The 27984-nt window shown below is 39.5% G+C and overlaps 1 protein-coding gene across 6 annotated transcripts; it reads left to right on the forward strand.

The window, feature by feature from the left end:
* Positions 1–27743, forward strand: gata3 (GATA binding protein 3). 6 transcript variants are annotated; one of them, XM_068005118.1, is made up of 8 exons: positions 1–105; positions 1594–1676; positions 9003–9370; positions 10671–11210; positions 14143–14244; positions 16316–16461; positions 19048–19173; positions 25455–27743. In XM_068005118.1, the coding sequence occupies exons 3-8, from the start codon at positions 9136–9138 to the stop codon at positions 25752–25754; spliced, it is 1449 nt and encodes a 482-aa protein (XP_067861219.1). In that variant the 5' UTR covers positions 1–105; positions 1594–1676; positions 9003–9135; the 3' UTR covers positions 25755–27743. The 6 variants fall into 6 exon arrangements, with proteins under 6 accessions (XP_067861219.1, XP_067861218.1, XP_067861217.1 ...); XM_068005117.1 differs by having other exon boundaries at positions 1594–1641; XM_068005116.1 differs by lacking the exons at positions 1–105; positions 1594–1676 and adding an exon at positions 8331–8482.
* Positions 27744–27984: the final 241 nt, after the last annotated feature.

The raw sequence follows: 27984 nt of genomic DNA on the forward strand, positions 1-27984 counted from the left end.
CACATCGCTCGTCTGTCTGTCACTGTGCAATAACTTTTGGGAGAGAGATCAGAAAAAAAAAACAGCAAGCTGCTAGCGCCAGGCTCCCACACAAGAGCTCAAGAGGTCAGTAAATATTTATATTTTCTCAACATCTTCTCCACGTGGAGCAGGGGCCAATCCCAAAGGCACTCAATCGGGAGGTTAAATTAATAACAGTTTGTCCCTTACGTTAAATAAAGAATAATGTAGGATTAGTAAACGTGTCCGCGTTGACAACCGATTGGTTCGTATTGCCGTGGGCTGTATTTTTTAAATGTCAACCCGAATTTTGCAATGAAGTTATGCTGTGAAACCGATCAGAATAGATTGTCATTCTGCGCCAAAGCAAAATGACGATTATAACAGTTTGATCGGGAATGCCTCGATACCAATTACTTTGTAATTCAACCAAATGATGGGGTTTTACGTACGCCGGTTTGATTGAAATTTAGATATGAGCCTAAAACATAATAGAAATAATTTCAAAAGGACGATTCATCTGGGACAAAATAGCAATCTGATCTCGGTAACATCAAAAAATTAAAGGACGGTTTGAGTAAATTTGCGTGATGTGAAACTGATCGGAATGAATAGTGGTTCTGACCTTTAAATTAAATATAGTCGGAACTTAATTTCAGTCGGATTTTGAAGACCCTCCCTAAAATACAGCTGATCTCATTAATATCGATTGTACAAAGGCAGTGTACATTACACTGTGAGACTAATCAACATTAATTCATATTTACAGTTAACTATTACAGCTCGTGGGGCTATTTGGGAATGAGGCAGCCTGATCGTGTATAGATATACATAAAACTGTCCGATTTAAAATAAACTAACAACGTTATATGATGTGAGACTAATCAGAAACTGCTTGATTGTATCTGGGAGGCGCTTTCTGCTGTGCTGGAATTGAACACAAGTAATGGGCATTGACGGCTGAGGTGGAGAGAAAGTTACAGGTGCAAAACGCACGGTTTTAACTGCACAAAATATGAAATTGAGCCTATTAACCCGGTCTCAAATGTAAAAGATGTAGGAAAACGATATGAACGCGATGGGTTTCGCTGCGGACATTTTATTTAATGAATTAAATATTAATTTTACGCAAGGTTCTAATGCAGGGTTAATATGTTTAGACCGGTTATAACCTAAATGCCATAATTTATATTTTTGCGGATGGGTATATTAGAATCTGGCAGTGACTCAATCGATGTGGCGTGTCATGGTGGAATTTATTAACTGAAGAAGATCTCTTTTTTGGGAGAGCACTAGGCAGATATATTGCACTGTTTATCGTCAGGCATAGTGACAGTAATGGTATAACACACTAAGGTTTTGTCCAGGAGTCCTCCTTCTGTTGGTAATGAAACATTTATGCTAAAGTTCTTTAAGGAGATGAATGATATTGGCTCCTGCAGACCGGGTCACCGTTTTGTGAAAGTCTGTGAAACACTGATGAACAGAAACAATAAAAGGAAAAGTGTCACTCCGCGAGGTCGTGATTTAAAAGCCACAGTGTCTCTTTGCAAATAAGATACTGATCAATTTCATGTCAATTTCACTTTTCAGAAAGACGCTCCTTACCTTTCCTTGGCAGATTCGTCAACGGGAATATCTGTAAGTGGAGCGGGCATATGTTTATATATATATACGTGAGTATGTATGTATTTATTCATGTGTATGTGTATGTATGCATATGTGCATGCATATGTGTACATGTGTATATATGTGTGTATATAGATATATGAGTTTATATGTATGTGTGCATATATGTATGTGTATACGTGTATATATGTGTGATTATGTGTGTGTATACATATGTGCGTATACACATATGAGTATGTGAATATATGCATGTGTATACGTATGTGTATATGTGTGTATATATGTATACATACGTGCGTATTCATATATATGTGTATACGTGTATGTGTATATATGGGTGTGCGTATGAGGGAGATATTACCACATAGTGGAACTTGTTAAATGATATTGCTAAGGATAAAAAATGGAAGTGATTTTGATAGAGACGATGCACTTGGTATCTGTCTCGGGGATTTGAATATCACGCTATTGAAGACAATAATGGCTTGTCAATTTTAACATTGTTGCGCATCTATCTGCTCACTCTGTCTGGAGGGTAAAACTTATGACCAGGCTTCGACATAGTATTGAAAGGCAGTAAATCGCCTGATGCCAGTGGGTCCGTTTCTTACCATAGTCTCACAACACATCTCATTGCTTTCAGTTTACTCCTACTTTTGACATTCTTTTTTTTCATAAAGGACGCAGTCGCCGCAAATATGAACCAACACTTCTGACACATTTACAAACGCAACACGGCCTTTCTGATGCTATTTGTGGAACTGCAAACTTACTGTGGCGTACAGATCAAAATGAGAGGGAAATGAATGAATACAAATGTATACACGCCGTTTCCTTTGAAATCAAACCTAGCAGAGATAGCGATCAGTTCGCCTTATGCATCGCGTCGCAGGTTTAACTGGCAATTAAAACGTTTTTCGTTTAAATACCGAAATATTTCTTGTTGGGGTTGTAATTGGACACGATTTGTTCCCTGGTCAAATGTTAAAATTAAATACATGTCTTAGGGAGCAGCAGTGGGTCACATGGATGAGCTCCGGAGCCCCAGTAGGTCTTGTAAAACTTGACAGAGACGCAGACAGATAAAGTATTATCTCATTAACCAGCTAAACTTTGCGATGAAACATGTAGCATGTAATGTCTCCTGAACAATGTGGCCGTTCTTTGCCCCTTATCACCCCGTGGAACTGTCTGTTATTAAGGAAAAAGTACAGTGCGTCGGGGAGAGGGGGTATTCTTTTGACGACTGTAGGCGCTTTTATTAACACTGTTCTGTATTAAACATACACAGTGTCACCTCTGAGAGGCGATAGGTCCTTCCTGATACTCAAGGGGGAAACACTTGAGTTCAGAATCGACTGTTGCAGTTATCTCCGCACAGTCATTGGCCACTATCTCAGTATATGCCAGGTCGAGTATTCTACCTGACAAATCCAGAGATATGTCAATAGCTCAGACCAACGCCCCGTCCCTCACCCTGTCAAATGTAAACAGATCGCTACATAGTGGTTGGCCACTCCATTTTGGTAATTTGGGCGACTTTTTTAAAAAAGTAGTTGAAAGATATATCAAATCTGGTAACGGGACGGAGACACAACGTTGAAGCACAATATTAATGTATAACTTCATGTAAAGTATTTAGTCTTCTTACTGAGTTCCCGCTTTTCAACAATCGCAGCGGGGCAAGAATCGTTCTGGTCACTGTGCGTTGTGACACCGTGAATACATTGAAAAAGAATGCACCCCTCACCCCATACAACAATTTCAGGCAGAGGAATGACACATTCTCGCTCCGTAATAATACCGAATGTAACCCTGATGTCAGTTCAATGCACATATACGAGTTGGTTATGATTAATATTTAATGGCATTGTGGAAATTTTGGTCCAATAATATTCTAGCCTGTTTCACGCTTTTATCTCCTCGGCTTGAAATGCTGACACCTAAATGGAGGAGTGAGTGCCTTTTAAGACAGACAGCACCATCGTGTGTGGATTTATTAAGCTTCTCGTAGAATTTACACAACTTTTCTTCGACAATCTTTGTCAACCATCTCTCATCAAGCTTTGAGAATGGAATACAACTTAGAAACGTTAACATCAGTACAGTGGAGATGGTTACAACTCCTTCAATGCTGCTTTACTATATACAACAGTCTAGTACATATAATTGTAAACAATTTTACAACACCAAGTTATAGTCCAGCAATTTTATTTTAAATTCACAAGCTTTCGGAGACTTCCTCCTTCCTCAGGTAAATGTTACATAGTACATATAACCCTGGCGAGCTTTCTCCTTACTAGCTAGCTACACGTTGTTCAATCCAAAATTGAGCTGATCTCTAAACTCTCCTGGTTTGTTTGTTAAGGTTACTTTAGACGACTGAAGCTTATTTTTTTTCGAGCCAAAAAAAAACGTTTATACTTTAGCAAAGCGAAAGGAGAAGCGCTTATAGAAATACTTGCTTTCGGAATCTGCAGTAAATGAATGAAAGGTCCAACTTAAGTCTAAACAAAAGAACGCTCACTGTCTTAAGTTAAAAACAAGCCTCAGTTACTCAAAGGGTGAAACCCACCGGAACTTACCAGCCCTGAGACCTAAAATTGACATGTCATTGCCCAGCGTGTTCACACACATGAGGAAGGGACTTAAATACACACAAACACAAAACTCCCATCCAGACCCGGCCAGATAAGTACAGGCACATTTTCAGACGATCTTTAACATTTTTTCTTATATAAGTATAGTACAATCACTGATTACTCATTTTACGCTGTTCAGTTTCCTGATTTCCTCTGAACACCGGATTGATCAATTTTCTGATGAAAACACATTTCTCCTCTGTGTGTCACCATTTAACTATAAATATATCAGCACGGTAACACCTTTACTCCTTCTGTAAGTGATAAATCTGATAAGAATCGAATTAGCACTTAAATAAGAATGTTCTGGGGGAGGGAGTAGAACAATAAATAACCAGCCTGTCCTTTATACCTACAGATGTCTGGTTTTCTTTACCCAAAGGATTCGCTTGTGAATGTTAGATCAGTTCCATAAATCTAGAAAACTCCGCGTTTATATAAAAGTTGATTTGGAAAGAGACCTATCAGTAAACAGACGTTGTAATTAAAATTTGAAGTAGAATATACCGTGCTTAGATAAAGACTAACGAGATCATTACCTTTTTTGTTACGCGTTTCCTTAAAAGGTTTATAAAAGGCTTTTTTTAAAGAAAAAAACTAATTGTAATCCATTAGGTTTAAAGTATTTCCTACTTGAAGTACCCTGTCTGTTAGTTACTGTCCAGTCCCGTCCGCACGCACACTTACTCGTTTGAACGGATCTCTATTATTAATAAACACAAGTCAGTGGATATATTTTAAGTTTTTTGTTACTCGCTAACATTATTTTCTTCTACCAAATGGGAGGTATCCGCCTTCAGGCTGTGTGTCCTCGGCGTAACCCTATGTCTTAGCCAAGGGCTATTTATACAGCTTTACCTGCACAGGGGAGCGGCGATTAAACCAAATATATATAGGGAGAAGATCAAATCCAACCAAAAGCAACACAGTGCAACTGTTACTCGGTTAATTAAACAGTAATTTCTGGCTAGTCAGGATCTGCCCGGTTACACGTGGTCTATCTCGAATGCGGTGCGTGATCACAGCAATAGCGAACATGTTCTTCAGTCTTTAGGAGGAGATCGATGTGAATCGACGGATAATGTTCCCCAGGCAATTTTTTTGTGTGTGTTTTTTTCTCTCTCTTTGGATCTCTCAACTGGAGAGAGATACAATCCACATCAATCGCGGTGGCGCGCCTTTTAAAATTCAAATCAAATGAAAGGCATTTTTTTTGCCACAATTGTTTTTTCTTTGCTAATTGTCGAAACAATGGCGCCCATTAGCCGGGTCCTGTCAATCAACACACACCATGTAACTGGGCGGGATTACAAGTGACAGCTAAAGCATAATAACCAACAAAAAAAGTCTTCAGGGACTCCATATTTCTAAAAGTTACAATTGCGGTGTAATTAAAGAGGTTCAACGAAGAGCCCTAACTTTCACAGGCTACAACTTATTAAACTCCCATTCTTTTAATCCGTCATTTACCATATTCAGTTTTTCCCGAATCGTGTGTGGTCGCCCTCAATAAATGATGGTCCATAAATTGTAATTATAGTACCGGCTGTTCCTGTGTCATTACTCCTCCATAGTAGTTACTGAAGTCAGTACTACTTGTGCTTGTTAAGCTTTGCTAAGATCGCACCTGAAGTGTTGTGAGGGGATGGATCTTACTATCAAAATTGTCATCAGTTATGAAGCTATGTATTAAGGAATGGGGAAGATTCACTAATCTTTAACATTGGGCCTGCGCTAGGCTTGGTTTGCAGTCTCAGTCCTAATGGTTTCAGTAAAATGCTCTCTACACATAACATACGACGGCAAGTTATTACCGTTCAGTGTTGACAACATTTCACTTTATTCATATCTTAAATGCCATCTGTTTGGCCTTTTCGAGTGCTTGGTGAGACTGTTCATATTCATTAAGTATCATTGCTCCCCTGAAAAGGTTTCTGAAACAAACCAAGGAAGAAAGGTGAGCAGGTTAGTGTGGAGAGAGAGAGGAATGGGGGAGACAAAGCTAACAATATAGGACCCAATGCAGCACAATGCAAAGCTACGCTGCGTAGGAGGCATTCGGCCCCATTAAAAAGGACAATGTCCATTTTATTGTTTAAGTAGATCGACTTTTGAAAGCACATGTATGTGATATGCTTGCATCGATGTTTCATGATTATGAAAGTTTTATGTGCGCCAATAAGCAAGAAGTTAGCCACAAACTTGTCAGGCAGAAATCAATCGCCATTTTAACCATCTCCCGCACGTAGCATTCAAATTGATTAAAATAAAATACAAATATCTTTGGGGGGGGGGGGGGGTTGGGCCGGGGAGAAGGGGGCAAAATTATGTTGAAATGCATATTGTGTAGATTTTGTGTGATGGATAATATAAATAAAACCTCTTCGCAAACCCAGTCATGCTGAATAAACAGGAACTCTATGTTTAGGGCCAGCAATACAGTGACTTAACACCAAAAGGATTCGAGACCTTATTTGGAATTAGGTTGGATTGCTATTTAGTGCAGAAATTCACGTCTCAGATAGTGAAATGCACAAATGCATTTTCGGCCTCAGTTGTTTCCGTCAGATCACATTCAGTGAATTTTATACTGAGCAAATGTCAGAGATGGTAACTAACAGTGCACGTAAGCCTGTAGCACTTGGTTGGCACTCTGAATCTCCAGATATTAAAATCTTAGAAGGGGGTGGGTACAAATAAACCTTAGAAAAGTGGTCATGTTAAGGACCAATTTTTTAAAATGCCCCCCCCCCCCTCAATCTTTCGCTCAGGCTCAACAATATTTATTTTCCCACCACTATCTGATATAAACAAAACTTAGATTTTTGTATTTTTTTTCTTGCTTGTTGTTTCCGGTGGCATGCTAGCCTTTTAAATATGAAATCCCCTGTGCTCTCTCTCATTGTACTCAGCTTCATTTCCTGGCTGTTTATTCAACTAATGACGTCACGTCAAGTGGCGTCGGCGTGGCTGGCCATTTCAGTAAAATGCATAGCATCAAAAGAGCAACCTCCCATTTCCCAATTACATACTGTCAATCTGTGGGCCAGAACCCGCCAAACTGGGAATTAGACACTAAATACCACCCCGCGGCCCTCCTATTCCGATGCAATGAAGTGGAATGATTCCCGAATGCGAGGCACTGTGCCTACCTGACGCGATTACATCTAGAGAGAGAGAGAAAAAAATATCACCTGTTGCCATCCTTTGCTTTGAAAATTTTTTTAAAACAGTTTCCAATTAGTGATCAAGAGACCTTCATTTTTAAAAAAAATGACAAGAACCTTTTGATTTACTCGTGAACAACTGATGATCTGACCTGCAGAACGCCCGAATCTCGTCTTTATTTCCTAATTGCTGCATGCCATTTATCGTGTGCTGTTCAGATGGTAATGCATATTTCACAATTGTTCGTCCTTTCGAGTACCCAATTACCGCACATCTCCGTTGTTATATATTTACTACCCTGAGATGCTGCTCATATATAAATGATCTGTTTTAAAATGAGGACATTGATAAGTCTTCACGCATAAAACACATACTTATTCAGAGTGAATGCCAGTGAGTATAATCTTATAAACATTTTTTTAAAAATGATTCCCAGGATGGGCAGAATCTTTAAAAATATGGTTAGATTTTATTAAAATTGTGTCTTTTTTTGTGGGGGGGGGGGGATGTTGGGACGAACATAATTGCGGAAGCGAAATGATTGGCATTTCGAGCTAACCAACAGTCAGAGGCCGACTTCTCCATCGCTAAACCTTTCCACTAATCAACCAGGGGTAGGTAGGAGGAGACTTCCTCTGATTATTTATTTGGCTCCTCCTCATCCGAACTCTATGACAAGCGAGCCTGACGGTCAGCCAGTAGATTGTCTTGGATCGGCTGTGGGCGGGACCTTGAATGTATCAGTCAACCAATAGGCAGCAGAGCGGGGCGGAACCCCGGGGAAGGTATGGCCAATGAGAGGGGGCGGAGCGTGTAGCGGCTGAGAGGAGAGGAGAGGAGGTCTCTGATTGGCCGCGAGGGGGTGGGTTGTTTTTAAGTTTCGACGCGCCGTGCACTGAGCCGACTGGCGCCATCCGCCAGTTCAGAGAGAATGCCTTCACTGTAAAAAAAAACTGGGACATAAACACAATCTGATCAGTCAGCTCTCCAGCCACAGCCAATGTGCGCGACTGATAAAACTCTCTCAGCCAGCAAAGAAAAAGGTTTGCCTTGCATTCTTTTGCAAAATAACAATCCATTCATTTTATCCAAAGTATTTTTAAAGGACGAACGTGTTGTAAAATTGTTCATTGTATTTATTTTTTTAACAGATATTGCAGAGACGCAGCAAAGATGTATTACGATAGAACTATAATTATTTTAATTAAACAGTAACGTCCTACAAGCCGCGCTAAAGTTCATACTTAGAAGACAATTATTGATCAGGAATCTGCTTGATTAAAGTCGCGGTTTAGCTAAACATTTTTTGGGAATCGTTTATTCGATACGAAGTGAATTCAGGCGATGGAACTAATAGCTTTTAAAAAAAATGTTGTTCCTTGTTAAGTTAATAACTTTATTCGCATTCAGCGATGCGAGACATTCAGCTGTCTCCGTCGTTTTAAATTAGATTCGATTTTAGATGGATTTACTTTTTTTGATTTTGTCTCTGCTTTAAAGGGTCAGGTGTCAGTTTCGTCTAAAGAAATCTTCGTTTTATTTCCCTCTTCCCCTGCCGCACAGGTGTACGAGAAAAGAGCCGCGGAGGATCACTTTGTGGATTCTGTAATTTAAAGAGACCAAAACTTGGACTTTAAAATATATATATATATATTCTTTTTTTAAAAAAAACAAGTTCGTTAGAAGTTTGATCGCGATGGAAGTTGATCAACCTCGCTGGATGACTCACCATCACCCCGCCGTGTTAAATGGACAACATCCCGACTCTCACCACCCCGGGCTCGGCCATGGGTACGTGGACTCCGCGCCCTATCTCCCGTCCGAAGAAGTGGATGTACTTTTCAACATCGATGGCCAAGCGAACCACGTTTCATCCTACTATGGAAACTCGGTCAGGGCAGCCGTGCAGAGATATCCACCTCCCCACCACGGTAAGATTTACGCGTTAGTAATTTTAACTCTCGGGGTGCATTCTCAGTTCTATATATTTAATATCTTTCTACACATGTTTCAGGAAACTATTTCGCAAATATATAGTTAAGTGAAAATAAGAACATGTCTGTGGAACGTGGGCCTTTATGGTGAGATTTTTTTTCAAAACAGGCCTATATTGACAACTTCCATAGATGGGGTGGGGGTGCAAGCTGTCTTATATCGATCATTTAAAATGCCTTTAAACCGTATTCCAGGAATGCAACGTTTTGTTACTAAACCGGGCCTCAAACCCCAGGGACAAAACCATGCTTCGTTCTGCATTTTTGATCTGAAATTGACATATTGTTCGAGACCTTTAGAAAAGGGGGACACTTGGGCCATTTAGTGTGAGCACTTCCCGGATGTAATAGAGAGTAATTGCGTCTCGAAACTAATAGTTCAAAAAAAAAGAATAAAATTATGATGTCAATTGAAACCAGGTTTTCTAATCCGTTAGGGATTATTACATTTACTGTTGCCTATCGCTAAGTTTGCGATTTCAAAGCTTGACTGGACACTTGGTACATAACGTTCTAATTTTTTTTTGGTGACTATTAGCAGCGTGGGCGTTCATTTTGTAACCTGTTGAATGCGTTTAAAAGCTGTCATTTGCTTTGCTTGGTCGTGACAGGTTTAGTAGCTGATGGGTAAAAGATATATTTTATAAACTGAAAGTACCTTTGTAGACTATTTTATTTCTCCCTACCGCTTAGCGTTTTTGTGGCACACACATCGTGAAATTCTCATTATACAAAAAATGCAGTAAAAATTGTATCTAAAAGGATGTATGTGGATTCCCTTTGTAGGTTCCACTCTGCCCAATCCTCCCCATTAGACCAATATACCATATCGACTGCAGTACACGGTCTGCATTAAGGCTGATATGTTGAGGGAATTGAATACTTTAAAGCCGGTTCTATTTTTACACCAAGTATTGTCTAAAAGGAAGAAAAACGCTTCTTAGCATCAGCACATTATCCTTTGGGATAACTTTAAAAGTATGATAATGTGGGCAAGGATGAGCATACACAATCAAAACAAGTAAGGACACTAACCAAATGGGTTCATTTTAAGATGAAATTGAATATCAGACAGTGTGAGTCTTAAGCATTTATATGATTTAAAATGAAAAAAAAAAGTTTTACTGAGACTGATATTGTGGCATCTATAAAAAATAAATTTGAAAAACATTTCAGTGGAGAATCTGATGAAATGCTATGTTGATAACTAATCCACACATTTATTTTGTCATTCTAGGGGGTCAGGTTTGCCGTCCTCCTCTGCTTCATGGCTCTCTGTCCTGGCTTGATGGAGGAAAAGCCCTTGCCTCTCATCATAATGCTTCTCCTTGGAATCTGAGCGCATTCAGCAAGGCTCCACTCCACCACGGCTCCCCGGGAGGTCTTTCAGTCTACCCTCCGTCCTCATCAGCATCCCTCTCGGCAGGACACTCCAGCCCTCACCTCTTCACCTTTCCCCCTACCCCTCCCAAGGATGTCTCCCCAGACCCTACCATCTCCACCCCTGGGTCCACCAGCTCCAGCCGCCTGGAGGACAAGGAGTGCATCAAGTACCAGGTGACCCTGGCTGAGGGCATGAAGTTGGAGACAGGATCCTCTCACCCCAGAAGCAGCATGGCATTAGGAGGGTGCTCATCCTCAGCCCATCACCCTCTGGCCTCTTACCCACCTTACGTCCCTGAATACAGCTCCAGCCTCTTCCCATCTGGCAGCCTGCTAGGAGGATCTCCCCCATGCTTTCCTTCCAAAGCAAGACCAAAAGCACGTTCCAGCACAGGTAGGCATCACTCCATTCCTTACTAAACAAGGCTTCCAGCACTAATCATGATGAAACACTTGGAGGCACTGTGAAATCAAGGTTGCTATATGAAATTGATAATCTTTCCTGTATGTTTATCATCTAGATATTAGAAAGTAGACACACTTAGCCGGAATTATGTAAGATAGTGTGAAGTCATGATTGCTTTTTGGAATAAACAAGTGTGTACCACTGCACAAAAAGCACAAATAGAACTCAATACTTTAGAAAGATTTACATTAAATAGGTAATTAAGACATTTTAGCCTGTATCTAATACATACATGCAGTACATGCAATATACACCACTTTGAGTGCCATAAAGGTCCCGATCCAACTTACTTTTGCACCAAAACTGATTTTTTTACCCACTAAGAATTCTTTTTGAATTCAAATTTATAAGTTAAACATATATACTCACCAACAGGGGTTAGTGTTAGCTTATAATTAGTACAAAGGAACTTGAGCATATTTGTAGTAATACATGCATCCTGTGATTATATCACTATTAGTAATAAAACCTGGAAAGGAACATACGTGTTCTGAATTTGACTAGAAGTCGAATCCTAACACATAACTCCCCCGAACACACACAAACTGCAGCTGATAGATAACTGGTGCACTGATCAACTAAACTATTACAAAGGAGTGCGGTAATACGAAATTGCTGCGAACCTCTATTATCTTCTTATATTGACACAGACTTCAAACCTAAACACTGGAAATAACCTATCTGTATTAATATCAAACCACCCCTCCCATTTCCTTATTGAGCAGCACAGGTACAGTAGTTCACAGGTTGGTTCTCAACTGTGTTAGAAGTGTGTCCATGTACGCGTCTGTAGTAGTTTAGATGTCAGTTTGTTACTACTACAACCTGAAGACTTAAACAGAGAGAAACAGAAATGTCTTTCCCATTAAACGTTGTACTTTGCAGTGTGAAAGTATACCCGGTGATTTGTAATCGCTTTTATTATGTACATTTTATTGTTGGATATGAACTCAAATTTAATCTGTGAGAAGCAGCTCCAGCGATCCGGTGAATCTGATCAGATTTCTAGAGCTGTATCGGCGGAGCAGTTAATGGGACTGGGACAAGCAGACTGGCCCTTTTCGGGTTTCTATGTTTTAGTTAATCCAATTATTTTCAGACTGATGCACGCGACAGTTACATTGTTTATCCAGCGCCGTGAACTTTAATAGATTCCGGATGCGGCAAGACAGAGGCCAAACTGCAGAGCAGTCGAGAGAGAGGGGGTGGTGGTGGTGGTTGGGTTGTGGGGGGGGGGGGCTGCTGGCTTCTACAAATGAAGTATTAACTGCCATGCTATCGGTGGCTGAGTAACCCAGCGAGCCCGAGATTAGCCAGTCCGACACTCGGTAACGTTAATCTAATTACTGCAAGTATCAGATATTGACAGTATAACAGAAAATACAAATATGTACATTTATTATCAAATTGAACATAGTAAATACATTCCTTCATTAAGATTTCAAGGGTATATATTAAGTAATAACAGGTTAGGCCATGGGTAGAGAAACCACAGCAGATCCCACAAAATACCATAGAAGTGGTTTCGCTGCCCAGCAATATTTTTGCATTGTTATTCCTTTAATAAATATGTGTGATTATGAAAAAATATTTTGGAACTATGCATTTGCATCTACGTGTTGCATGAATGGCGTTTCCAAAATATTCTTCCACAGTTATATTATGTGCATTGGTGGGATTACTGTGAGATTAATAGCTATTTGTATGGCAGATCAGGTCCTAGGGCTAACTTATTGAAAATGACTTGCATCAGCTGGATTTTTACAAAGCTGTTCTTGTAGTGTTGTATGTGACAGCAGACTAGGCGTAAGTTGATATACGCTAGGGAAAAAAATGTTTAAAAATAGGTCACTTTTGTCGCTCAGCGTAATGTATTTTTTTACACTATTTATGAGACTTTTTTAAATGCATAAGTTAGGTATTTGCGGTTTGGAAAAGCCAAACCGAGAGAAGATTTTACGCAACATAATCCTCTCTTCCCCTTTTTGATTAATAATAAAAAAGTAAAAATTGGTACGTAAATTTAAAGGTGAAAGAATGGGAAAGAGTTCTAGTTCAAAGTGCGGATGCCTTGCCCCCTCGACTGTGTTCTTTTCTATAGTGAGCATGTCAAGCTGCAACTTTTGGAAAAACGGTTAGAGATTGTGGTTAGGGTGCGGATGCCTCCTCTCAACGTACTTATTCAATACTCTTTGCATGCTCTTTAAAGATTCAGCGTAACTCTGAAGAGCGACCAGGCTAGGAAAGAAATATATATATAAAAACAACAGTTGAGAAGAAAAAAAGAAGTGATTGCAACTTATGAGTTAAAGGTGGTAATGCAGAAAAATGAAAGGATGAAAAGATCTGTAGTTGCGATGCTACCAGCTAACTATTATTTTAACTCTTGCGGTTGTCACCGCGTACACGCGACAAACTGAATATACAAGAGTTTCTACTGAGGAAAGGGGACGTGTTAGTTTCATCACCCCCCACCCCCCCGCCCATCAAAAAAATACACATCTCCATACTGCCCCTTAAAGCTGCAGTACTCCCCATTCAGTTTGACAGTATTTAATGGTGACCCAAACCAGCGATTTCTTAGCTTGTCCGTTTAACGTTTAGCTCAGCTCCAAGTATATCTCTGATTGGGGCGAATTTTGGATTTGTGAAACTGATAATACTGTGAATTTAAAGACAGTTAGTACAGGCTCAGAATCAGTGAGGTTTGATCACAATAACCTCCCCCCCCACCCCTTTTGAATGTTTATTAAAAAATCTAATGCACAAAAGTCCCTTTTAATGTGTCTGAGTCTATTCTTCAGACTGGCATAAAGAATAAATAAGAAATGCATTGACCGTTCCCCTTCTGTTTTTTCAGGGGATCGCGAAAAAATACTTCGTGACTGTAAATTGCACCATTTGGAAGTTGACCGATCAAGCTGTAGTGAACTGGGGATATGTGCATTCGACATTTTAATAGGTGTGCAACTTTATGTAGGTCAGGACATTGTCCAGTATATGGCATATGATTGTCAAAAAGATGTCAACTGTCAACAGCTAGGAGTGCTCACGTAGTCGTTACCAATAGCTGATGTGCATTTTTTGCTATACTGATGGAGACAGCCAGCGTTAGCACAGTTGACACTTTTGCATCTAGAAATTAAGATTTGCAGTATCCTTGGCATTTTGTTGACTTGCAATTTATTGAAAACTGTAAAATGTACAAATATCCATTGTTTTAAGTTTTTGTGTGCATTGGTATGTGCATTAGTCATATTTTAAAGTTATTTAATAATTTGTTTACACTGCCAATAATACACAGAAGGTTGACTCTCATGGAGCTGACCCAAAGTTGGCAAATATATAACTGGGAAATATTCTTTAAAACTTTTTTTGTCCATTATGTGAACCCATCAGTGCATGTAACTTACTCATTTAGTTATCTATTCGCCCTCCAATAAACATGGACCATTAAAGTTTTGTAATAAGCTTTGCCAGCGTTTACAAATAGCTTTAACAAGATATCCTAACCTACAAGTTAAAGACTGCACTCAGCCTAATGTAATTGTGTTCCCATTGCATTGCAAATATTTGCCTAAAATGTGAGTTAGAACACACTTTATTGTACTTTGATGTCCTCTGTGGCGCCATGCACATTATGCAGAAATTAAATAAAGGATCATTTTAAAGAGCACTGAAAAGTACTAACCATCGTAAGTAATGCTAAAGCATTTCACAAGGACTTTTACAATGTGATGTACTGAAAGATAAACGAAAACAAAGGGCCCCGAATACACATAGCGGAAAAGCTATCGTGTGATATGATGGTGTAGCAGAAGCAGATCGTATATGAGTAAAATGTGCCAAAGCATTCTAACTACTTCAACTTGGGTTGCAGAGGTAACTTTGAGAGTGGACTATTTCCATTCTTGGCTTCTAATATTATAACACAACTTTTAATGTTTTACAACTATAATCCTCAAAAATCGGTCATTTTGCCTATCTAACTGCATTGCAAATAGGCTTCTAAATTGTCCCATGTATACAGTCCATACATGTAAAGTAATACAAACTTGCACTATATGTAGGCCTATAGACACAATACTAATACTACACACTATATATTATATACAAAAGCAAAATACTGTGAATGCTGGAAATCTGAAATAAAAACAGAAAATGCTGGAAATACTCAGGTCAGGCAGCATCTGGGCAGAGAGAAACAGAATCGACCTGAAACGTTAACTCTGTTTCTCTCTCCACAGATGCTGCCTGACCTGCTGAGTATTTCCAGCATTTTCTGTTTTTATATTATGTGTATCTATTCTATAATATAAATTACATAAAATCAATTATACATTCAGACATAATACTTAGGCAATTGTTGATGCAGTTTTACAGGACTGTATAGATCTAGATATATTAATACAATAGAGACAATACACTTGCTCAGATATAATAACCATACTTGCTTTCTGAATACAGCCAGTTAGGCCTTTGCAGGTACACTGTAAGCCAGTGTTGTCCAATAGAAATTGCTGATGAGTTACAGATTTCGCTCTGGTGACACCATAGCCACATGCACTAATTTTAGTAGAAAACATTTTAATACACTCACACAATACAGGTAATTGTACTTCACATGTATATTTATTTAACAAACATCTACCACCATTCGGCAACCAAGGAAGTAAAGCACTCACAATGATGAAAAAACACTCATACACTCTGCTTTTCGTCTTACCATTTTACCAACAAACGCACAAAAAGATTTAAAGTATATGGGCACAAAATGAGTATTGAGATCACATGCCCAAAAGCGATGTCTATTATTCATGTTTTATTTACTAATCAGAAAGGCAATTAGCCACAGCTGGATTTCCAATTAGCCACATGTGGCTAGTGGTTAATGCATTGGGCAACACTGCTGCAAGCTGACACAAGTGCATGCATTCCCAACCTATACCATACCGTACATGTGCAATAATTCATCTCATAAACTGTGGCACGTTAAAATGACTGGAAGTGACTGGCTTGTGATTTTGTTTCAGAAGGTCGAGAATGCGTGAACTGTGGAGCCACCTCTACCCCCCTGTGGAGGAGGGACGGCACTGGGCACTATCTGTGTAATGCTTGCGGTCTGTACCACAAAATGAACGGCCAGAACCGACCTCTCATCAAACCCAAGAGGAGACTGGTACGTAGCAGGGGATCAAATGATCAAACAGCAGCTTTTCATTTCCTGATCTGAGTAAGAATTTTTTTTTCGGGGGTTGCGGAAATTGACACGACACCTTGAATACTGCAAACCAGTTCTTCAAGTGTCTGGGGAGGAAAAGACGACTGCGAATCGGCATGGGTATTTCTAGTATTTTTTGTATCACACATAAAAGAGAAAAAACATTAACATGTCTTTTTTTTTGTAAGCATCGAACCCTTGCACATATCTTGGCCCCTTTTCAGTCTGAAGCTTCAACTTACTTCTGAAGACATCTCAAGTTCAAATGGAAATCAAACTAGAGTAAAATGAGGAAATAAAGTCAATCTGAACTCTTAGCAAGTAATAAGTTCCTTAAGTGACATTTTTAATCGCATTCTGACTTCCTGAATGGCTCAAAGAAAATGTACTTATTGGTTTTCCGTTGTCAGTATTGTAGGTTGGATTTTTTTTTACACTGCATCTACGTCATTTAGAGGGACCCACCAATAACTCCTTTGATATACTGTACAACACACCTAGGCACATAATGTTCTAATTCCATGGTTTTTAAAATATGTATATAATGTAGTACATCTAAATGACAGGCCCTTGTGGGTTTAACAAACTAGTCCAAAAACATTTGACAGACCCTCCCCATAGCCTATAGAGACGCCAGTTATGCTGGCACTTTAGCCATCAATATCTTTTAAAAGTACATACTGTAATTGATGAGAGATATGCCTTCATTTTAGTACATTATTCATATGAACCTGACTTATTCTGACTTTAAGACGTCACTAGTTTGCCAGAAACCTTTTCCAGACTGTGCTCCACCCCCCAAGGAAACAAAAAAATAAAGTTGATTATAATTAGTTACAAATCAATCAACATGCATTTAATGTTGTATCAGTTGTATTCCCTTGGCCAAACCATCCTGCTCCCAGGGCAGTCTTTTGTCCTCTTGTGAAAATGTTGATTCTAATGACTGACCCCTAATGGAATTCCAATCTTTCATAGCCTCGTTAGGATAGGAAAACTTTCGAGGGAGGGAAATGTTCGCAGTGCTCTTATTTGGCAGCAGGTCTCCCCTTTCTTTATGCTCTCTCCCCCACCTCCCCTGCCCTCTAATGTAAAAAGCTGACTTCCTATGAAAAGGCAGCCGGATATCTGCCGAGTCGAGATAACTCCTTTCTACAACAATATCGCTTCCCGACCTCAAAACACAAAGGTCTTGAACAAGAAATCATGAGGAGGGGGAAAATGGAACGATTAAAGTTTGGTGTAGGGAGTTTCGGGTGACTGTCCAAACAGAACCGGCTCGACGTCTATGTCATCAGCAGAAAAATATGTGCCACCCTATTAGTCCTGTGCTGTATTCTAAGTACAATAACACGTATTAAGAATTCAGGCGTCTTTTGAATTGCGCCTATTGCTTTTTTTTAAATGGATCAGTGCATATTCTAAAAAAAAACTTTCACATTCTGTCGATGGGAAAAGGAAACAGGGAATCGAAGAGCAGCACCAAAAAAACCATGGGTTAAACTAACGGAACTTGATATTATAGGTGGACGCCTTGAATATTAGAAAGATACGAAGAATTTCTGCCCCCTCCCCCCAGGCTTACTTCCTAGAGCTCGCTTCCTAAACAGACAGAAGCCATTCTCCTGCCTAAACCTACGCGAACATATTCCAAGGAAAAGCATTTCCTTTAATGTAGCACGGTTTTCCTTTTAAAGTCGTTTTATACAATGAACCGCTTGCCAAAGGACAAGGGATTTTTGTTTGAACTCTTTTATTCCCGTTGACACGGCTTAACAAATTGATTAGGTTTAAAAATAAAATTCAATAGCGAATTTTCAAGCAGGGTGACACTCCTTATATATAAAAGAAAAAATAAACCCCCAAAAATGTAGCATTTAGCGCACAAATCTTAAAAAGTTCAATGCGTGCAGTGCAATTGTTTAATGATTTGTGGAACATTTGAAAGGCCCGGTTAAATAAGTTTCTATTTACTTGCCTGAATATTACTCATCCAATTCAAGGGTTTGTAAGAGCATCAAAGTCACTACAGGTAATATTTGTGCAGATTTCGTTTTCGATGGGTTCAGGCTTCAGTAAGCAGATTCTTATCCAGTGATCTATTTACCATGCACTGTATATACAGAGCACTTAGTCAACCATCGCTTGTCTCTGCATTCCCAATACAGCCTGTTTAAAAAAACCTCCCGTATCATACATACATTTAGAAAGATTAAATTAAATTAAAAAAAACATAATGAACTTGCATTTATATGACGCCATTTCACAACCGCAGGATGTCCCAAAACGCTTTACAGCCAATAAAGTACTTTTGTACTGTTGTAATGTAGGAAACGCGATAGAAAATGATGTATGGATGCTGAGTTTTTAAAAATATTTTTCAGCATTAGGTCTATGAAGAAAGTAGCGAGATGAATACACAATATGCATTGTTTATCACAAGCTTCTTGTTGCGCTGCACTCAACCCTTGTGACTTTGCTTGTGTAGACAGATTTCATGAGTGTTTTAAAAAACATTTTTCCCTTTGTGTTGTGTTATTGCAGTCTGCTGCCAGGCGGGCAGGGACGTCCTGTGCGAACTGTCAGACCACCACCACCACACTGTGGAGACGGAATGCTAACGGAGACCCTGTCTGCAACGCCTGTGGGCTGTACTACAAACTCCACAACGTGAGTACAAGCAACCGGGCCCGCCCGCCTTACTCGCAGTGAACCAGAGAGATCTGTTACCTACCTATCGCCTCCCTCCCAAACCCCCTTTTGCAATGGGTGTCTTGGCCACGTTTAGATTATGTTTGGGGAAAATTCCAATCATCCAAAGAGCTATGAAATTTTAATACTCGCCAGTAAGAAGTTGCAATTTTAACACGAAGACGTAAAGGGAATCTTTAGTGGACGTTCAGCTTTTTAAAAAAAAGATACACCTAGAGGAATCACCCCGAATGTATGTTGAGTGGAGGTTACGTGCGAAACTGACGCTAATCAGAATTGTAGCGAGAGGGAAAAAAATCAGCATAAACGTGTAATGAAGACGAGTTACTTGATATATATCGATCCCAGGAGAGAGAAAGCAAATGTTAGGAAGAATTAAAACCCTCCCCACACACCCCATCAAATCCGATGACGGGCAATATGTTATGCCAAAAAAAATGACCGTGAAATAAAATTTGAATCTAGCAAGTTACAAAAAAAACAAGAGATTGGCGAGGTAAGAAAAAATGGAATGGGCGTCACGGCCGGGATTGTGCTTATAAATTTGAAAAATAAAGGTGTAGGAAACTTGACAGAACAGAAAGGTTTGATCTATTGAGCTGCCGGGCTAACGAATAAACATTCCCATGTAAAGGATGATGTGAATGTCAAAGCAAGTTAAATGCCACCCTAAGTTTCGTTATGACATCGTCATTCATTGAAAGACCCGAACAAAAGCTGACCCCAGAAAACCCTATAATAAATATATCATATTTAAATCTGTTAATATGTAAATTAATACGTACGAGGGAAGGAGGGGAACAAATGATGTATGTCTGGCCAAACCTGCGTGGTACGATTGCAGAAACTATTCACGTTAGTGTTTTGAAATAAATTCAGCGAGTCAAAGTAAGTAACCGATTATAAGACTGAAATTGAAGGCAATTCAGTTGCAAATGAGTTGGAGTGCAGCACGAATGTAATTGACTTGAATTGGTTGACGTGTTAATATGTGCGCCGGGCACTTTTAATCAAATTCTATGGAGTGAAGGTTGACAAAAGGACGAAATCATAAGTGCACGGTTTAAATTGGAAGCGATACCTTTTGGTTGTGTTCCCCGTGAAATGTGACCCGGATTGTTCTGTCGGGCGGCGTGGGAGAGACCACCTCTGTTGTCAGTTTATTGGGGAGGATTTAGGGCCTGTAGTAATTGTCACGTGAGTGGCGCCAGTCTAATTCAATCAATTAATCCTTACGGTGCATCAGTGTGGACAGACTTCATCTGGTGTGCATTTCTCTGGCAGCTGCCAATAAACTTCAGCCCACGGGCTCTTGAGTCCTGTTTGTTGATTTAGGCTCTGCCCATCTCTGCCCAGTCTTATTATTAGCAAGTTTACAAGAATGTCTCAAAGTGTTACATTGAAAAAGATAATGACTAGCCTCTAGAACTCATTTATAAGAGTTCAAATAGTTGCATTGGGGTTTGCAGCTCGATATATCTTTGATGTATTGGTCAGTAATTTTAAACAGGTATTGCAGATATTTTCTAACTGACTATTCCCACATCAGCAACCTCTATTAAACAAACATTTGCTTTGAAACCCAAAAATGCACAGTGACACTAGATTTGAGGGACATAGATTGGCCTGATGTTGTTCACTAACCATCCCTAATTTCTTTATCCAATCATTTTGATGATATGCTCAGTAACTTCATATTTCCTCTTCCTTGTCCATCTTTACATTGTCAATACAGTCTAGGTAATACCTCATTAAATCTGTACTACCCCTTGTCTATGTCTAACTGGTTAGTCTAAGGGCAATATATATAATATATCTAAAGGCAACCTACTGTGGGCTGAGACCACATTGTAATGTACTTTCCTTGCTATTAAGCCTCCATACAGACTTATAAATCCTATAAAATATTACAATATGCCATGATGTAACAGGGCTTATTTAGCAAGAGCAGTTGAATGTGCAGTGATTTTAGATGTAATTGAATAGACTTAAATAGTCACAGTAATATCAAAAATACATAGGTAAATTTGTAGATGGAGCAGATTGCCATGCATTAATATAGATTTTGTTTAAAGAGAACATTTGCTCAGTTATCTTTAAACAAAATGCTTTGTCTATTCAATTATATCTAAAATCACTGCACATTCAACTGCTCTTGCTAAATAAGCCCTGTTACATCATGGCATATTGTAATTTACAGTATTGAGTTAAAATACATAGCACAGGTAAGTGTTTTAGTAGTTAATAAATTAGAAGAATGGCATTAACATTGAAAAAGGCAGCCTCGGTACAGTTTTTCTGGCTAGAAGTGAACTTGCCTCAGTGGAATGGATGTGGCGCTAGGTAGAACATAAGAACATAAGAAATAGGAGCAGGAGTAGGCCAATCGGCCCCTCGAGCCTGCTCCGCCTATCCAGGTTTATGAGAGCCAGAGAACCAATGGAATGCAGAGAACATCGGAGCACATGCTATGTATAGGGAGAAATGATAGTGAAGAGGAAAAAGGAGGAATGACGGCTGCATTTTAGCAATGATAAAAAATTTAAATTATTTGCATAGTCTTAAAATGACCCAACAATCTCTTAACTATTAATGGCATTCCTTTTGAGTTTATCAAAGGCATAAGTTAAAATGTACACACTCCATAATAACGTGTTCACTGTACAGTTTGGGAAAATCATCATTTTAACATATATGTTCTGGATTTATAACACTGAGATACTTCAAAGCACTTCACACAATTAATTACTTTTGGAGTACAGTGACTGTTGTTATGTAGGCATTTGTTCAATTTGTTCATTTGGATCTGCAGCCAAGGATCCATTAGATATATTTTTTGGTTTGATGACAGTAAAAAAGTAAACCATTAAGTGATGTAGCAGATTTATAACTACAGAAGATTTTGTTTATACTGAAATAGCTATTTTTGGTCTTTCAACTAGAACAGGATTTCTTTTCAGTTAGCAAAAGGTTGAATATCATTCTTTTGGTCTGGCATGGTGGATTGTGACCCACTCATAATGCAGTTAAGAGGAGTATTTCACTCAAATGCTCTGAGGAGGTTGCAAGGTCAAAAACAAAACAGCCAAAGGTTCATTCTCTACTGTACTGGCGCTGTGGAGAACTTGCTTTCATCTTCAGATCAGGACCTAGTTTAGAAATACTCTTTAATAGTGGCAGTGAAAACTGGAGTTTGGAAAGCAGAATGTAATTAGCAAAGAAACAGAGGCGAGAATGAGGAGAATTTTTTTTACGCAGCGAGTGGTTATGATCTGGAATGCACTGCCTGAAAGGGTGGAGGAAGCAGATTCAATAACAACTTTCCAATGGGAATTGGATAAGTACTTGAAGGGGAAAAAATTGCAGAGCTATGGGAAAAGTGCAGGGGAATAGGACCAATTGGATAACTCTTTCAAAGAGCCGGCACAGGCATATGGGTCGAATGGCCTCCTTCTGTGCTGTGTCATTCTATGATTCAGACAGCAGCTTAGCCTTATTCTTTGAAGACATGCACCTTGAGCAGAGATGGAGTTGAAGTCATGGGGCGCAATTTGACAATATACACTGAAGAAAGTTTTGTGTTGTGGAAGGGAGGTGAGGTGTGAACAGTGAGAAAGCCATAGATTGAGGAACTGGTTTAAGATAGGAAGGGCTGAGACAGTAAGCCAGCAAGTGAGAAGCTAGAAAAAAAGTTTTAGTTGTCCTGAGGGATCAGTGAAGTCCATTCTTTGACCTGAGTAATAAACGTATTCAGTTTCTTTGCCAACTAACTGGCCAGGCAGGTGTTGCAGTTGGCGCTGGTGGTGGGATAAAGGTGACATGTTTGCTCACTGGCTCACATGCAGCACAGTACGTATATTATACACTGAAAACTGACGTTTGATCGGAAACAATAGTTTAATTTATCTAGCAGTCAGAGAGAAATATGTACATTTTGATGCTGCCTTTCTGTTTCTCAACAATAAAAAGTGTTTTTTTTTCCAGGAAGCTCTGTGGTTTAAGCCATGGTGAGCACTGAGTTAGCAGTTTCCAATTAGGACAGTGGTTGGGGTGGTGCAGTTGGGTTCAGCAGCCCTGGGCTGGGGAGAGGAAAATTCAACAAAGGCTCCTGCCTGTGATCACTATCCATCCGCCCCCCACCCCCCCCACCACCCAATGCAGAGTGGCCTGTTTTTCAGCATTGGGCGAGCCCAAGATTAGGCATGGATGTGATGTTCTTATAGTCGAATAGCTGGTGACATTCCGAGGCCTTATATGGCCATTCGGGTGATGTACCAGAGGATGTCCAGCACCCAGCTTGAGCTAGTGCCTTTAGGAATGGAGGGGAAGAAATGGAAGAGGAATAGCTTTTGGAATAAAGGGAACTTTGGTGGGTTGAACAGATTTCAACGGGTTTATCTTTCTCTTAACCTCCATTTTCTGTATGCAACGGAAAGATTAACACAATCCCACTACTTAAGCACTTTTCTTGCTTAGTTTGTTAAATAAAAACTTGGAACTAGAATGCGTTAAAGGCACAATTGTAAACTTAACAACCAGAGCTGTTTTAGTCGTTTAGCAGTCATCTAGCAAGTGGTGTCTGCAGTGTTTTACATCCATGCTGGAAATAATGCAAAAGAACTGCAGACGTAGCCTAAGGGTGTGAAACAAAAAAAGAGTTCTAAGATCTGTGCAGCACAGTGCTAGAGGCAGTGTTCAGTTCAGCACTTTGACCCATCCATTTGGATGATACTATATCGTACTTGGGTGTGATCACAGTGCCTACATGTATGCAGTTCTGTGTCAGCAATTTCTTTTTCTGAAAACCCTGCTTATATGGGTGAAGAAAATGAAGCTATTTAAAGGAATTTTTTTTAAAAAAACAGATCAAAGATCTTTTAAAAGCAATGATTCTGTTACATGCTCATGTATTGAGCGTGCAATGCACATTCCGAGATTCTAATAAACTAGGAGTTGAATTCTCCCACTAAACAGTATATAACTGGGGTTCTATTGTAGGAAATTTAGTGCACACGACATCAGAGCAAGAAACTCTTTAAGAGACACTTGGTAGCAGTTGTCCGGGAAATTAGTACGTCTGTTAATTCTATACATTTGCATAATGCACCCCGTCATCAGTGATGGTTTAAATTCAGTTGTCAGAACAGAGCTGGGACAAAAAAAGGGAGTCAATGGTTGATGAAGTTGGTAAAGAAGCTCAGTTTTTTGTGCCTTTTTTGCTCCTGCACCATTGTTATCAAGGGAAGTTTCAAATGTGCAATCATTTCCTGACATTTACCACACCAACTATTATTGTTTTAGAGTTAGTGCTGTAAAATTTTTTAAGATTGAGGCCATTTTTGATTCTATACTTAAAGGCTCATCTGCCTGAAAATCAGCCTTGCCAACCCCTGCTGTGTGATGTCTTAAAGTTGTTAGTTTTCCACTTTAAACTGATTGACAGCTGTTGAAGTTACCTAAGAAAGTACATCTGAACACTGAAATTGAGTAACGGAATTGTAAATGAGGACAAGCTAGATAATACTCAGAGAAACCTGAGAACATTCCTTTTCTTGCGCTCTGGAATCATAACATTTCCTGTGTCCATTTTGCCACGCTGCATAAAAGGAACAGACAGACAAAAATAAGAATCACCTCAGTTTCAGACAGTAAATGTTTCTGTTTTGATTGCAAATAGCAGAGGATCTATTTTCAAGCTACTTATTCATATGTACAATACATAGAATGTATTATCTAAAAATATTGTCACAAACAAAATTTAGCAAGCTGTTGTTTCTTTGTTGTAGTAAACATGTAGAAATGTAATATTTTACAGACCAAGAGGTTACATACAGTTCAGTTTGTACTGAGTTAACTAATCTTAACCAAGATGGCAGTTGGGTTGTTAGAATTAGCCTCAGCGACCTTCAGTTAGAAAAGGGAAAGTTGAGCCAGAGATCTCACCTCTGATTGCTATTCAGTGTATCCTGCTGGAAAGTTTGTGTGCGAGTGTGTGTGTATATGTGTGTCGGCTGAGAGCAGGATTGGGTTCAGCCCTCTGTAGTTGAATAGCCTGCCAATATTCACTGTCCAGGCTCACACATAAAGGGTGGCTTCTTTAATGAGGTTCTGGAGAGCTGCCAGTGCCCATAGACCCATGCCGCAGCAAAAGTCAGCACTTACAAGAGAGGAAATTGTAGGTTTTAGGGGAGGAAATAAAGCATAATGTTTAAAAATGTCTTTTCTTTCTTCATCTATAGATTAACCGACCACTGACCATGAAGAAAGAGGGAATCCAGACTCGGAACAGGAAAATGTCCAGTAAATCCAAGAAGAGCAAAAAGACCCAGGATGGTCTGGATGAATTTTCAAAGAGCCTCATGGACAAGGCCAGTTCTTTCAGCCCCACGGCTCTTACGAGACACATGTCTCCGATTCATCATATTCCACCCTTCAGCCACTCAGGCCACATGCTGACAACGCCAACACCAATGCATCCATCTTCCAGTCTGTCCTTTGGACCCCACCATCCCTCTAGTATGGTCACCGCAATGGGCTAGAGATCTCCTGCTCGAAGCTTTGGGCTGCAGAGCAAGCCTGCTTTGCATTAACATTTTCCAAACGAAAACAAAGCGAGCAACGTCAACCGTTTTCAGATAATAGGAAGCCTCTGAGACTGGACGACCATAAACTATACTTTTGTTAGTAAGCTTCACTTCAGATAAGAGTTTCCCTAGACATCACCTATAAGGAGCTCAGTATGCTGTGTATGTATGCTCCACCACTGAATCCTCAACCACCATTTGTGAATACGCCATTGTAGACTCATCACCTGTTTATTTGTGAGACAGGATCTTGTGCTGTGAAATATAATTTTAAACAAGATACCACCCTCCCTCCCTCTCCCCCCACCCCTCCCCCCAACCCCAATCCTGCAAATACCTGTAAAATATACAAGGAAGAATGGGTCAACTGTGTGGGGCTTCTTGTGTGTACCATGATCAGCTGCGGATGGTTGGAGAGGACCTTCGGACTGAGGGGAGACGCACAGAGTTTAAAAGAGGAGACAGCAAACTGACAAAAGAGAGCCAGACTACTCCTCTCTGCTCGTAAAACTGCCGAAAACAAACTCTCAGCTCTACTGCCTCACACCAGCGGAAGTTGTTTGATGCATTACCTTGCAGACAGACCATTTATCTGGGCTTCAGCCTCCACATAGGAAGTGCTATCAGTTGCAGGCAATCAGTGTTATACACGGATATTGCCAATGAGGACTCCAGACAGCTATTGTCCCTGGCTGAAATGCATTGTGAACAAGTTCCTGTAACTGTTGTTTGTATGTAAGTAATTCAGACTACCAGAAGAAGATGTAGAAGAATTATTTCATTACACGCTATACAGACTGAATGGTTGTATACATTTAACAGAATTATAATTGCTAGTGGAAAAAAAAGACTGCTACAGTTTTCGATAATTTTTTTTTCTTTTTAAAAAATAAATAAACTAGATTTAATTTTGTTGATCTAATGCGGTTCTGCTTGAGAGGGTTTTTAAATTTTGTTTTGGTTTGCTGATGTTTGGATGGTTTCCTGGCACCACAGCGTCTGTTTTTGCTTGTCCCTCTCACCACAAAATTTCTGCTTTTGTGGGTGTACAGGAAATATAAAAATTGCATGTTAGCACTATTGGCCTCAAAGCCTGAGGCCTAGTGACAAAATACTGTGGTTCTGGTAATGTGTACCTCCTGTGATCTTCAGGTCTTGCTCTGAGGGTTTCTGTAGCTTTGAGAGTCAAGTGCTGTAACTGTCGTCTCCTTAACTTCACATAAAACATTAAAAAAAATTTAAAACTTAGCTCCATGTACAACTTTTAACTGGTACAGTCTATTTTATTTTTAAAAAAAATGTGAATAAAACATTTGCAGCTTCATTAGTCTATTTACAAGCCCTTTCTAAAAAAAAAATCTCTTTTGCTTTCAACTTGTCCAATCTCTTCTACCTCAACCACATGAAGTTAATAAAGGACTAAATAACTGTAAAAACTCATTAAATTCAGCACATCTGGGGAGTTAACAAGCAAGTTATGGTCAGTCCTTTTAACAGTGCAGTGCCGGTAAACCACCCAAAAACACTGTTGGTGCTGTGCACCCTTACCCATGGCGCAGAGCATACACATTATATAATAACCACTTGTGCATCTTTTTAGTGGCTGGTTCTAAACACGTTACCCATTATGCCTCTTATTTTCCTTTATTTTTCGTTGTAAAATAATTCCTGTCTTGTTCTTATAACTTTCAAGGTACTGACAAAGCCAAAAGAGATGTGCAATATGACATAGAAAACTGGCAGCGTAGACAAATGTAACAGGTTCTAAGTTATTTGTACATTATGCAGTACCTTTCAGATGTGGAGCTTTTAAGGATACAGTATTTCTCTTTTTTTTTCTAGTAAAGTAAGTTATTGGTGAATAGATATTACCTGACCTGTTCCTATCCCTTGTAAAGAATGGAATACTATGCTACTTGTATTAATAAATGAACAGAAGAAGTGTACGAGTTTGAATCTGTTGTCTTATGTAGTGATCTGGCCTTTCAAGTTGTAAGATCTGCAGTTTGGGCTGAATAAATCTGTTAAGTATCCATTGTGAGTGGAGAGGCAGGACATAAATCTGAAACTGATTTACACGTTTTTCTTCAGTTAGGGGAGGGAGAGCTGGCTTGTCAGCATTTAGGACATGGTACACTGCCATATGTGTGCGCGATATATATATGTGTATGTGTAAGTGTGTACA

Source organism: Heptranchias perlo, chromosome 24 (assembly GCF_035084215.1).
Source record: "Heptranchias perlo isolate sHepPer1 chromosome 24, sHepPer1.hap1, whole genome shotgun sequence".
Taxonomy (NCBI): Eukaryota; Metazoa; Chordata; class Chondrichthyes; order Hexanchiformes; family Hexanchidae; genus Heptranchias; species Heptranchias perlo.